The 13,993-nt window shown below is 38.2% G+C and overlaps 1 protein-coding gene across 1 annotated transcript; it reads left to right on the top strand.

The window, feature by feature from the left end:
* The first annotated feature begins 985 nt into the window (after positions 1-985).
* Positions 986-13,512, top strand: nlk1 (nemo-like kinase, type 1). Its single transcript, XM_026207887.1, has 12 exons — positions 986-1,227; positions 2,935-3,243; positions 3,413-3,542; positions 4,431-4,486; positions 6,142-6,248; positions 7,255-7,340; positions 7,416-7,625; positions 7,944-8,045; positions 8,158-8,244; positions 9,967-10,165; positions 10,257-10,350; positions 11,313-13,512. The coding sequence occupies exons 2-12, from the start codon at positions 2,936-2,938 to the stop codon at positions 11,359-11,361; spliced, it is 1,428 nt and encodes a 475-aa protein (XP_026063672.1). The 5' UTR covers positions 986-1,227; position 2,935; the 3' UTR covers positions 11,362-13,512.
* Positions 13,513-13,993: the final 481 nt, after the last annotated feature.

A 13,993-nucleotide genomic window follows, 5' to 3' on the forward strand; every position in this document is an offset into this window, starting at 1 on the left:
ATCATAGACTGTATGTCATAATATTTCTGATACATGGCTTCAGTTTTTAGTTCTTTTATTTTGGGTGTGACTAATCGCGATTACATTTTTGACAGCACTAATAATAAATAATATATAATTTCTATAATATAATCCCTTTCGTTTTTTATTATTTATTTATTTTTAGATTTAGTATGATATGAAAGTATTTAGGATGGAAGTAAAGTGGGGGGTTGGGGGATGGGGGTACAGGATCAGAAAAAAAGACTCGAATTCGGAACTCCCGAAACAACGGCCATCTTCAAGAATAAGTAACAAGTTTTCTCTACAACTTACACTCTTAATAACATTTCTATTATTTCTACTTGTTTTATTTTATCACATATATATATATATATATATATATATATATATATATATATATATATATATATATATATATATATATCCCTCTAACTAGTAAGCTCTATTTTATCTTCTTTTTTCTTTTTGTATTTATTTGAAAAAAAAAAAATACCCTCTAACACTCGCGTTCTCTTTTCTTTTTCTCTTCTATCTACTTGTTTTCTTTTTATGTATTATCTAAAAACCTTGCTGCGTGTATTAAATCCACATTTCCACCGAAACTACCCGGAACAATTATACCAGGAACTTTTTTTTTTCCCTCAGACCTGTTGTTTTCTGTGTTCTCACCGCGGTGTAAAGTACCGGGAAGATTAGCCAAATGGTGACGTGGGTCTGTGCACATTTCAAAGTCACTAGTTCGACTCGGGAGCGGACTGGAGGCAAATCCGGTAATTCTGCAAACAGCAGCGTACTTGATAACATCAGTCAACTTGCCCTGGCTACTGCAATTTTCCACAATGTATATTAACAATAAGACGAAATATTCAGGGAAATGTTCATGTTCCTGAGTATAATGAGCAGAATACCGTGAACGGTTAACCCGCGTCCCTCGCATTATTTACACCCGTGACGGTGGTCCTCCTCTCCCCTCCCCTCCCCCACACACTCATCCCTCCTTTCTTTCACTCCTTCCCCTTCCAACTCCTCCTTCTCCCTCTCCGCCGCTGTCTCCAACAGCTGATTTCCAGATCAGAGAGAGAGGAACCCTGCGAGACGGTTCAGGTTTGGAGTCGGCTGCAGCAGAAGGATTCACCGCGAGCAGAGATGCGGGGAGAGCGCTGCGGTCCGACAGCGTCCGTCATGAAGATCTGAGCTCCGCCGCCGCTCCGTCAGCTCCGGGAGGTTAGCCGCTGTGCTAAAGCTAACTTTACAAACATCTGCAGACAATAAACCGACATTATCGGCCTTTACCACGAGTTTAAGCTCACTGCTCCTTTCCCGTGTGCATTATATTGGGTTATACTCGCTTCTTGTTGTTATTTTCGCTCTGAAATAGACCATTTGTGCATATAAACATCATATACAGGTCACGGAGCAGATTAATTAGCTAGCTAGCCGGGGGTAACAGCTGGTGAGGTCGCGTTAGCTACATTATTATTATAGTTAACTGGCTTGAAATTATATCAAACTAAACAAAACAAGTAACGTTAGAGGAATGAACTATATGCTGCTGTGGTGTGTGCAAGGGCTAATAGCAGCTTATAAATATTAACCTTGTAAGTTAGCGAGTTGTGTCATTGAAGGGTAGCTTGTTAGCTTGGGTTTATAGAGGAAAGAGCAGCTTGCGAACAAAGATGAGGAACAAGACTGATGTGAACTTTCCAGACGTGTTGCAAGCAGAAGTTTTTGCAGACTATTCCCATTGATATTACAGAGAAATGTGCTGTTAGACCACCGAGCGAGCACATGATTAAAGTGCATCAAGCTTTGTCTTACATTTGGTCTAGTAATGTTTCTGAAGTGAGCTGCACTGTTGCAATGCGGCTGCAGGAAGTGAACACTTGCTCCACAACTTGTTTGTATTTCCTAATATCGACCTATATGTTCAGGTTCACTATTTTGTTATTTATATATACCTAATTCTTTTTGGACAGGTTAACTGGTGAGGAAGTCTTCACCTTAGAAAATTACCATAGTGCTATCCCGGCTATTCAGACAACACGATTGAAAGGGTTAACGTTAGTCACAGCTATATAATACATATATTTAAACTGATTTAAATTTATAATATATAACCAGTCATTTAAAACTTTTTTAATTTGACCAACATATTTAAGCCGCCAAAAAAATCAAAAGTCATTTCTCCCCAACATTCTGAAGTCATATGATACCTTTGTATGAGGAGCATGTTCTACATATTCAGACTTGGAAATTGGTTATGACACACATGAGAACTGATGTTGCAAAGTTATGAATGGCGTTTAATTGAGATTGATGGGTTTCAACAGATGTGGAGATTTTCAGTGGATGACGCCTATTTTATTGCTTTTGTGTTTCATGAACATTTAGTGGGAATTTTCTGTCATTTTGGTACATCTCAAGTTTGGCGTAATATGGAGCTGTTTTTGCACTACCTTGTTAAGAATATCCTGGTTTGCATCCAGGGTCTAGAATTAACACCTTGCCAAGCGGCAAATACAAGTGAAAATTAACCTAATTTTCCAGGTTTTTCTGTCAGCTTGGTACATAGTTTGGCCTCATAATTTAGAAATGTGTGTTTATAGATACTTTTGGACTGCAGGTAATCAATTTAAAGGGATAGTACGCCTAAAGGGAAAATGTTCATACTGTACTTGCCTTCATGCCACGCCAAATCTGTATGGCTTTCTTTTTTCTCTGGAAAAACTATTTAGTGTATATCTTACTGTATATTGGTAAATAAACAGTTTCGGTTCCCATTGACTTCCAGTTTGTGGACAAAAAATACCATAGAAATCGATGAGAACTGAACGGTCTGGTTAACAGCATTCTTCAGATGCTGACAGAATTGTTATTGTTTTGGTGGACAGTCGCTTTAATGATAATTCCTCACCCGTGTTTATCATGTAGGATGGCTTTCCATGGATCCTCTCGGCCAACAGTGTGTGGTAACTTGTTCCCTGGATCAGAGTTAGGCCACAAGTATTTCTGTGTCAACACCACGACCGGCACTACCTCAACAGGCCTCAGCGCAACACCAAATCCGACCGGACCCAACGCACCCGCTGGGACTCCCAGACACCCGGCGTCTCTCGGGGGCAGCGCAGGCGGAGGGGCGGCCATCCCGCAACCTCACAGTAACCCAGCAAGTGAGGTTCCAAGTCCTGCTGAGATGGAGCCTGATCGGCCTATCGGTTATGGTGCATTTGGGGTGGTCTGGTAAGTCCCGCTGTCATCTTAGCACAATGATTTATGATGTAAAATATGCTTACAATTTAAAAATAATTTTTCTGAATGTTTTAAAGTTTCATAAAAATTTTCCCAAACCCCCAAGGTTTTGGCAGTGTAATATATATTAGTCACTCTGGCTGTCCTTCTGCATTGATAGGGCTGTGACGGACCCTCGGGATGGGCGTAAGGTGGCTCTGAAGAAAATGCCGAATGTCTTCCAGAACCTGGTCTCCTGCAAACGTGTGTTCAGGGAACTCCGGATGCTATGTTTCTTTAAACATGACAATGTAAGTTTTGAGGGTGGAAAAGGGAAGCTGGCATGCATGGTTGGGCATAAAAGGAGAGAATGGGTTTATTGTGAAAGACAGTGGCTACGTTTACATGCACACTTTTTTGTTCAATCGACTGAATTCATTACGATGGATGAATCTGATTGTAGTGTTTACATGAACACTAAATAAAGTGATCGGGTTGATGTGTGGGTTTATATGTCACAAGCCACAAATCGGAATAGATTTTTTGACGTGCACCCTGCTCAAATAGTGAAAGTGACATAGATAACATAGAGTTTCTCACCAACCACTCTCCTACACGATTTCTTTATTTGTTTTAATATTTACCCGTTTATGAATAAATATACATATAAACCACTGTGCTGTGCTGCTTATATTTATCACGCAAAAAAAAAAAAAAAAAAGCCCCTCCCCACGCCCAGAACGGTTTGCCTGTGGATGAGTCTCCAAAACAAGGTTGTCCTGCTCAATTCACAGTTACAGAGTGAAAGGAGAGTTTTATAATGACAGGACACACATTTATTCAACACTTTATTAAAAAGGAAGAGCTGCTTGTTCTGTGTGTCATACGTCATTATGTTATTTCTGCGTCATTGCACATGCACAATCCTTTCAGTTTCGTGGTTCAATCCGATCGAGTGATTACATGCATGCTCAATCGTATTAGAAGAGGAATAAACCACCCCCTTCAATCCGGTCGAAATTTCATTCGGATCGAGCTCAATCAGATTGATTATGGTGTTTATATGAACGTTTTTCAGTCTGATTGAGCCGTCTATCCGACTACATACGGATTATTTGGGTGCATGTAAACGTGTGTGTGTTTTCAGTCTTTGAACTTGATTGCATGTTTTTTGTAATGATGGGAATTTGCTTTGGTAGGTGCTGTCTGCCCTTGACATTCTCCAACCTCCACAGATCGACTGCTTTGAGGAGATGTATCCTTCAGACTCAAGTTGTTGCCCTCTGAGACTTGTGGCAGATGGTATAACGTTAAACCGCAGTATCTGTATTTGCATGTTTATCAGTGTGAAAGTGATAGACGTGGAGTAAAGGCAGACCAGAACACAACCCAAACATGTGAATTTTTAACTCCGATTGAGCATAATGTGAAGCTGTTTTATCATTTATTAATTTATGAATGTCCTGGTTTGCATCCAACATTCAAAGTTCACACTTTGCCAAAGGCCAAATACAAGTGACAATTAGCTTTGGCGAATACATTTGCAAGTAATGTATTTGCATAATGCAGGAAAAGTTTTTTTGTATATTTATTATGCATTATGTATATTTATATGTTAATACACATGTATAAATGTTCATTTAATTTATAAAATATTTATATATAATATACATGTAAATATGATCAAAACGTACACTGTTTAAGTATACATAATAAATATACACAGCATACACACATTTATTAAATAAACAAAAACTTTTGTTTTGATTGGAGTTAATCGTTTGACAGCACTAGTTTACACACTATATACATCCCTTTTCATTAAAGTCTCCACTGCAGAACACAAGATCCAGGGGGCGTGGTTGGAAACAGATCCAACTCCTCCCATTTAACATACACCTAAACCCACCAATCCCTCCCCAGATGTGGATCCAACCACGCCCCCTGGATCTTGTGTTCTGCAGTGAGGGGCTACTGCTATGTTGAGAGCGCTGTGTTGTGTTTCTCACGTGCAAAGAGAGCGGGTGTGAGTCTTCTCTTACACGCCACACTCAGTCGACGCACTACAAAACCAAACCAAATTCTTTACCAAATTCGTATTTTCTGTCAAAATAACTGAGTTCATTCAGCGTTTAGGAGCAAGTAGAAGATATGCCGATTTATCTGGTAGTGGGCGGAGCTAATGCGGAAACGGCAATCTCATTGGCTGACGCTCATCTATAACTGTCTGCTTTGATTTAAGCAAATCAGTTTGACTGAATGCAGACAACATGATTAATATTCATGAACCCAGCAGTCCATCCTTAGTGCATTGTATATGTTATTAGTAGTATATCATTAAATAGTGCCTTATTATCAAAATATTATAATATAATGCTTGATTGACTGATTAAGGAGCTAAGATTTAAGAAGCGGTGCCATATATATATATATATATATATATATATATATATATATATATATATATATATAATATGTGTATATGTATGTGTGTGGGTGTGTGTGTGTGTGCTTGTGTGTATGTATATCAGTCTAGTGAGTAAACCAAAGAATTTACTAGCAAACGGTGATTAAATTGCCATGGTGTGTGTAGAGGGTTATATGTATTGTGTGTACTGTGTATATTTATGTATATGTAAATACATAAATGTATGAAGGAAAATGTATATATTAAATATTTATACATATAAATTATTTACAAGAATAAATATACATACAAATATTAAAAAAATATACTTGTGTGTGTATTTATATATACATAATAAATATAGACATATAGTATGTAAACAAACTTTATTTTGAATGCGATTAATGACGATTAATCGTTTTGCAGCCCTAGCATACAGCAGAAGTTGTGATTGTGGCTGTAGGTGTTTTGCAGGTCAGTTGTTTTCTTAACTGGGTCTGTAGATACGTGATCACTGAGCTCATGCAGAGTGACCTACATAAAGTCATCGTGTCCCCTCAGCCTCTCACCACCGATCACATCAAGGTGTTCCTCTACCAGATACTCAGGGGTGAGTTCACATGGGCATATGTCACTTTTGGATTACATTTCTTTTCTTTTTTTAATTTCGGGAATCTGGAGTATTTAATCAGGACAGATGAAAGTTTGATGTGTTATGTGCCTGTGTAGCAGAATGGGATTATCTTTGACCTTGTGATCATCCTGAGAAGCTTTAATCTTATGTTCTGGAAATAAAATTTGTTAGCGAAATCCCACTGAACTGTTAATCTTGTTTGTGGCAGTTTTTCCTCTTGTTGCTGGGCGAGTTCGGTGAAGCTTTTAGCTGAGGCTTTATTTATGTTTATAATGAATCTGGAGTAGGGATGACATTATTAATGGAGTCAAACTTGTGAAATGCTTTGAATCCCAAATTCATCCCAGTAATTATACCCGTAGATGAGATTGATGTGTGATTTCATAGGTTTGTCCAATTTTATGATTTTAGATTTTTATGATTTTCATCATTATTTGAGATAGGATTGTATTTTACACACACTACTGTTCAGAAGTTTAAGATTTGTTCAAGGTTTTTGAAAGAAAGTCCATCATGCTCATCCAAGCTGCATTTATTCTATCAGAAATTCAGTATGTGAAATGATGTAATGATGTAAAATGTTATTGCAGTATAAAATAGGTGTTTTCTATATTAATAATATATTTTAATAATTAATTCCTCTGATGGCAAAGCTGAATTTTCAGCGTGTCTTCAATAATCTTTCAGAAATCATTCTAATATGCTGATTTGGAAGAAACATTTCTCATTATTATCAATATTTTTGTGGAAATGGTAACAGTGACTTTTTTTTAGCATCATGTTATGAATATAAACTTTAAAAGAACAGCATGTATTAGAAATTTTAGTCTTTTGTAGCAAGTTTGCTTGGTCTTAGCAAGTGCAGGAAGTATTCATTTCCTAATTAGCACAGTTGGCGTTTTGTTGTGTTGATATGTTCTTCCTTCATGTTCATGTCAGTGTCAGTGTCCTTTATCAGATGTCCTCTCTCTGTTTCTCGCAGGGCTGAAGTACCTGCATTCTGCAGGCATTCTGCACAGAGACATCAAACCAGGGAACCTGCTGGTCAACAGCAACTGTCTGCTTAAGGTAACGTGTACATCCAATGTGCTCAATCAAATAATAACGGCAAAGCGAGATGTGTCACTCTTCCTTCTGGTGTAGATTTGTGACTTTGGCCTGGCGCGAGTGGAGGAGCCGGATCCTTCTCGTCACATGACCCAGGAGGTGGTGACGCAGTATTACCGTGCTCCTGAGGTCCTGATGGGATGCCAGCATTACACTTCATCTATAGACGTCTGGTCTGTAGGCTGCATCTTCGCAGAGTTGCTGGGCAGACGTATTCTCTTCCAGGCTCAGAGCCCCATACAACAGGTAATAATGTACACTGCCGTTCAAAAGATTAAAAAGGGGACAGTTTATTAAAGAAATCTGGGGGGGGGGGGAATTTACAGAAACAAAAGCAGCTGTTTTCAACATTTCAAATCTATTGAAAAATTAGTAATGAAATAATGGAAATTAAGCTTACAATCACAGGAATATGCAGACCTCAAATGTTTGTGTATTAAATACTATATATTAAAGGATATTTTTATATACACTCTAATCTTGCTGAATATGAGGTCTTTTTAATTCATTTGATTTTGAGAAATGGTGAATTAAAGTGTTTCTCCTCCTCTCTCTTTCCGTCAGTTGGATCTGATCACTGATCTCCTCGGGACTCCTCCTCTTTCTGCCATGGCCTCCGCGTGTGAAGGAGCACGAGCGCACATTCTTAGAGGACCCCACAAACCAGTTCAGTGCCCTCCTTTACATCCATTTATTAGTCCATAAAGATGTAATGCACACATCTGTAATCAAATCAAATACAATATTCTAACTTTTATTTGTGCTTTCTCTCTCTTAGCCCTCACTGTCTGTTCTGTACATGTTGTCAGATGGAGCAACACATGAAGCTGTTCATCTTTTGTGCCGCATGCTAGTTTTTGATCCAGTGAGTATGACTTTTCTAGATCACGGTAACTCTGCATTTAGACTAATGGTTTCTTGTGATTTATTCATGGCATATATTTAAAATAATAGTTATTTTGAGGCTGTATACATGCTTCTGTATTTATATTTCACAACATTTACATATGAAGCACATTAAGATAAATATGTGACCGCTGAGCAAAAAACTGAAGTCTTAAGCATTTTTGGTTATTGCTACAAATATACCCCAGTGACTTAGAAAAAAAAAAAAATGCATTGAATAGGTCAAAATTGTAGATTTTTCTTTTATGCCAAAAATTGGGATAATAAGTAAAGATCATGTTCCATGAAGATTTTTTATTTTTATTTCCTAGCTTAAATATGTGAAAACTTAATGTTTGATTAGTAATATTCATTGCTAAGAAGAACTTCATTTGGACAACTTTAAAGGATTTTTTTGCACCCTCAGATTCCTTATTTTCAAATAGTTGAAACACTTTTCATTTAATTTTTAGAGTATTAATTTTAAAGTATTTAAAAAGTATTTTCTTAAAGGGGGGGGGGGGGGTGAAATGCTTGTTTTCACTCAATCTCCTGTTAATCTTGAGTACTTATAGAGTAGTACTGCATCCTTCATAACTCCAAAAAGTCTTTAGTTTTATTATATTCATAAGAGAAAGATAGTCTGTACCGATTTTTCCCGGAAAAACACGACGACTGGAGGCGTGACGTGTGGGCGGAGCTAAAGAATCACGAGCGCCAGTAGGCTTTTGCGTAGAGAGCGTTTGGAAGCTCACATTACCTTGAGGAAAAAACCATCATCCAAAACAAACCATGGCTACTAACAGTCAGATTCAGCCGTATATTTATGATCCAGAATCAGATCCAGAGGCTGAAACTGAACGAGAGCAGCAACAGCAGCAACTCGCTCCGAGCGGGGCTCGAACCGGGGTCTCCGGCATGGGAGGCGGATGCACTAACAAGGAGGCACAGATATTTTATGCAATTTTACTCACCGCCTGCGGTTCCAACACAGGATCGTGGCCCTTTTTCGTTGGGATTGCATCATCCTTAAGAAATAAACGATACACAAATCCTTCCTCAAACTGGGCCTTGTTTGTAAAACAAGCATTTTAGAAATGCAGGGAACAAACACAAACACTTGCACAACTCCGTTGATGCTCTGTAAAAATAAACTCCATCCACTGGTCCCTTAATGCTGTTTTTTTGGTAATCTGTGCAGGGTTGTCTTGCCCAGCCAACCAAAAACACACTCCTTTTGTGACATTTCGCGACGCTCTCGCTCTGATCAGTGAATGTCTGTGCACAGCCTCTCAGTGCTGTGCTATACGGGAGCGTGCGCTCTTCCTGCAGAAGTGCCTTAAGACCCATAAGGAAATTCCGCTCCATCTAACGTCACACAGAGCCATACTCGAAAAAAACTTTCCGAAACTTGTGACAAACCGGAAGGAGTATTTTTGGAACAGAAATACTCCTTCAAACATACAACTTAATTTTTGAAACTTTGTCCATATTTAGCATGGGAATCCAACTCTTTAACAGTGTAAAAACTCAGTATGCATGAAATAGCATTTCACCCCCCCTTTAAGAAAAAACACTTGACCTCATACTTTTGAACAGTAATGTTATTTTTTTTTTGTATTATTACTATTACTGTTATTTTGGAGTGAAAATGACTTCAGTTCTTCTTGAGGTATTAGTCTGTGTGTGTCTCCATCTGTAGGCTAAGCGCATCTCGGGCAGTGATGCTCTGTCTCATCCGTATTTGGATGAGGGTCGTCTGCGGTACCACACCTGCATGTGTAAGTGCTGTTACTCTGTGCCCAGCGGGAGGGTGTACACCCGAGACTTTGAGCCGCCTGCGGATCGACCTTTCAGCCACAACTATGAGCAGAGCATGCACTCCGTCTGGCAGGGCAAAGGTGACTCACTGGTGCTTTGTTACGATTAAATCTCCATCATCTTTTGACATGAAGGACCTATTTTGATGACCTGTTTTCCCTCTTCTCTCAGAGCTCATCCATCGTTTTATAACAGAGCACCAGCAAGGCAAACGAGTGCCTTTGTGCATCAATCCCCAGAGTGCAGCCTTCAAAACCTTCATTAGGTGAGTATAAGAACAAGTGTTTTTTGACAACTCCTCTCTTTTTCCAGTACATACACTCAAAATTAAAAATGACACTGCTGTAGCCCCTGCCCTTTTTTAAAATGAATCAAACAATGATTAACAATACAATTTGGCTCAAAATGGCTCACTTAAATGCTGCATCGATACTAAAATGTAACATCTTAACACTGCAGAACACTGATTGGTCAGAGATAATAGTTTTTACCAGCATCATTGGATTTGCCACACCAAACCTGCTAGATTTAACTTGTCAGCAACAGTCACCGCAGTATCAGTCGTACGACTTAAACAACTTACTTGGAAAAAAAAAAAAATGTAAGTCTGGCTCCTGTCTTTTTTTTTTTTTTTTTTTTTTTTTAATCACAGTCACAATGTCACGGCAGTAGAGATGGTGTAACTAGAATAGAATTCAACCCATTTTGAAACCGAAATAAGCCATAATATACAGCTTACTATTTATATATATATATATATATATATATATATATATATTATTTTTTTTTTTTATTTTTTTTTTTTTTTGATGTTTGTGATGTTACAGTGTGGTCTCTATAAAAACAATTTTTTTTAATATAGTTATTAAAGAGATGGCTTACCCAAAAATGAAAATTCTGTTATTAATTACCCTCATGTCCTTCCAAACCCGTAAGACCCTAATTAATTTTCGGAACACATTATATTTTTGATGAAATCCGAGAGCTTTCCGACCCTGCATAGACAGCAGCACAACTACTATGGTCAAGGCCCAGGAAGGTAGTAAAGACAATATTAAAATAGTACAAGTGACATCAGTGCTTCAACATTAATTTTTTTTTAGGCTACAAGAATATTTTTTGTGCAAAAAGAAAACAAAAATAACAAATTCATATTCACAATTCAACAAAAAATTGTATGCAATCTATGTTAAACAATTTATCTCTGTTTTTATTTCTTTATATCAGATCCACAGCCTGGCATTCCTCAAAAGTATCAAGGAAAGAAGAGAGATGAGGGATGAGGTGGATTCTGGGAAATGTGGATCATAGGAGCAAGCATGCTTTGGGGATGAAGATGGATCACATGCTTTTGAATGAACTCTCAGCACTCATTCCAATTCGACATGGGAATTTTCAGAAAAACAAGTTTTTTTTTTGTTTAGTTTTTTTTGTCCAGATCCACTTACAACACTGATGAATAATGCTTTTGATGCTGCTGAGAACACTTTTATACTGACTCGTGCTTGAGGATTATGGGAAATAGAATTTTCCACATAAAAAAAGAAAATGGGTTGTTGAATATGACTAAATGAGCCAACGTCAATGTTGTGCAATACAGATATCTGGAATAATGCAAATGAGGAGACTGCGCTGACCATGATTTCACTATCAGATGAGATGACGGTGCCCACAAGCCCCCTTCAGTCTGCCGCTGTATCTCTAAACTCGGTCTATAGACTTTAATCACTGTGTTCCTTTTGCGGGTTCTTCGGTTTTATTCTGAAAATAATTCTGCTAACCAAAAGTTCTTAAGTCTTCTTACTTTGTTACTGCTTCCTCATTCAGCTGAATGCTTTCTGTTCGATATCACTCAGATTTTCTACTTTTTTTTTTTTCTTTGCTCTTTTCTGGGGCGGGGGGGTCCTCTCAAGATTTCTTATGAAGCCCCCTGTGCAAATGATCCCTGAGCAAATGCATTTGAGGTTTAGAGATGGCATCGTCTCGTGATGACAGGTACTGTGCCGTTTCCACCTGAAGCATCTTCCCAAATGTCCCGCCCCCCTCCGAGGACCAAACGGGATCGTTATCAGCATCCTGCTCTCTGATTGGGCGAGGCTCTGTAGGCAGAGAAGATAGATTGAATATTATTTATTTTCTCTTTTTAATTTATTGTCGTCTTGTCCATCTTGTTAGGTGGACCAGGTGCGTGGGTTTCATGGCGACATGAGCGAGCCATCTGGTCCGTGAGTGTTTTTGGAAAATTTCTGTGGTTTCAGAGAGTTTAGGGAATGTGCAGTGTTGTAATTTTTTTTTGTTTTGTTTATATATATATTTCATTACCTCAACCGGCCCTTATTTCACTGGGCTGGTGTATATAGACTGAACCCAATCGTTTATCAAACATGTACTGTAATGCAGTCGAATGACGTCAGGTGTGTGTGTGTGTGTGCGTGTGTGTGTGGAGAGCTACTCCAATGGGCCGCAGTCTCTCTCTGAATCCATCTGCTTTCTTTGTCCTTCAGAGCGGATTTTCAAGACGGTGGCTTATGGTTAATTAATAGTTGTTGGGGAAATGCTGCTGTTTGTGTAATACCTCCAAAACCTCCCCGACTCATTTGTAAAAGTGACACGTCTAGAGCTCAGGTTTCATATTCGACAATATGGACTAGAGTGTAGACACTGTAGACGTGGGTCCAGGCTGTCGCTGGTGCTCTCTGGGTCTACTGCAGAGCTGAGTACTCAAAGATGCCCAGTACTGGAAGAGTTTGCCTCCTACCAGCAGGTGGCAACACAAGAGCAGGGCACGATTTGTATCAAGGCCGTTATCACTCATCAGTAATGTCTCTCAATGCATGTGTGTATGGACTTCACTTAAGATTTGCAATTGCAGTGCATTAGGAGTTTTATTTTAGAAACGTTTATAAATGTGCTGTTGATATTTAATTTTATTATAGGAAAGTCTCTCTCTTTTTCCCCCATGTATTGTGACCTTTTTTTTTTTTGCTTTTGGTTTAAAATTTTAGTTGATGTTGTTTTTATGACCCGTTTTGCTATTGTGTTGGTAGAAAAACTAGCAAAATAGTGACACGAATGAAGATCAGTGGGTTGGTTCAGTCTTACCGACTGCCAAGCAGGAAGGGAACATTTTAAGAAAATGGTGAATTTCTTTTAGTCGTAAAATAGATGTTAGACATTTTTAAGAAATTCAGAACTTGATATTTGTGTTAATGACTATTATGGCTTTGATAAAATGATTGAACAGTTGTTTTAAGATGGTTATTACTTTCTTGTTATCATTTTTTTTTTTTTTTTGTCTTTGCATTTTAGAAGAAAAAAATGTTTTTGGACTTTTGTTTTGTTCCCAACAAATACTTGAAGTTTTTAAGAGAAAAAAAAAAAGATATGGATTATGGTAAAATAGTCATTAAAGACACTGGAAACCTTGCCTCTGCATCTTATTGGTCCGTCATCCAAAACTGCATTGCATGTATGAGGCAGAACAATGGTATTTAATTTAAAAAGATTTGAAGAGGTTTTTATGTTTTGGAACTAGGGATGTTTAAAATCAGCATGAAATGAAAAATCTTAAATCTGTATACTTTGTGTGTTTTTTTTTTTTTTTCATTTTGTAATGTTTAAGGGGGGGGGGTGAAACGCTATTTCATGCATACTGAGTTTTTTACACTGTTAAAGAGTTGGATTCCCATGCTAAACATGGACAAAGTTTCAAAAATTAAAAACCTCTTCTGGTTTGTCACACGTTTTGGAAAGTTTTTTTCGAGTATGGCTCTGTGTGACGTTAGATGGAGCGGAATTTCCTTATATGGGTCTTAAGGCACTTCTGCCGGAAGAGCGCGCGCTCCTGTATAGCAAGGCTGAGCAGCACAGACATTTCACCAGGGGGCAAGGAACTCGACCGGAAGTTG

Source organism: Carassius auratus, chromosome 28, assembly GCF_003368295.1.
Source record: "Carassius auratus strain Wakin chromosome 28, ASM336829v1, whole genome shotgun sequence".
NCBI classification, from domain to species: Eukaryota; Metazoa; Chordata; class Actinopteri; order Cypriniformes; family Cyprinidae; genus Carassius; species Carassius auratus.

What these genes read in the sequence shown, in the direction of transcription:
- nlk1 (XM_026207887.1), top strand. Translation starts at nt 2,936, where the DNA reads ATGGCTTTCCATGGATCCTCTCGGCCAACAGTGTGTGGTAACTTGTTC. An exon ending in CTCAGAGCCCCATACAACAG is followed by an intron (nt 7,626 to 7,943) that starts GTAATAATGTAC and finishes TCTTTCCGTCAG; the next exon opens with TTGGATCTGATCACTGATCT. An exon ending in CTCCGTCTGGCAGGGCAAAG is followed by an intron (nt 10,166 to 10,256) that starts GTGACTCACTGG and finishes CTCTTCTCTCAG; the next exon opens with AGCTCATCCATCGTTTTATA.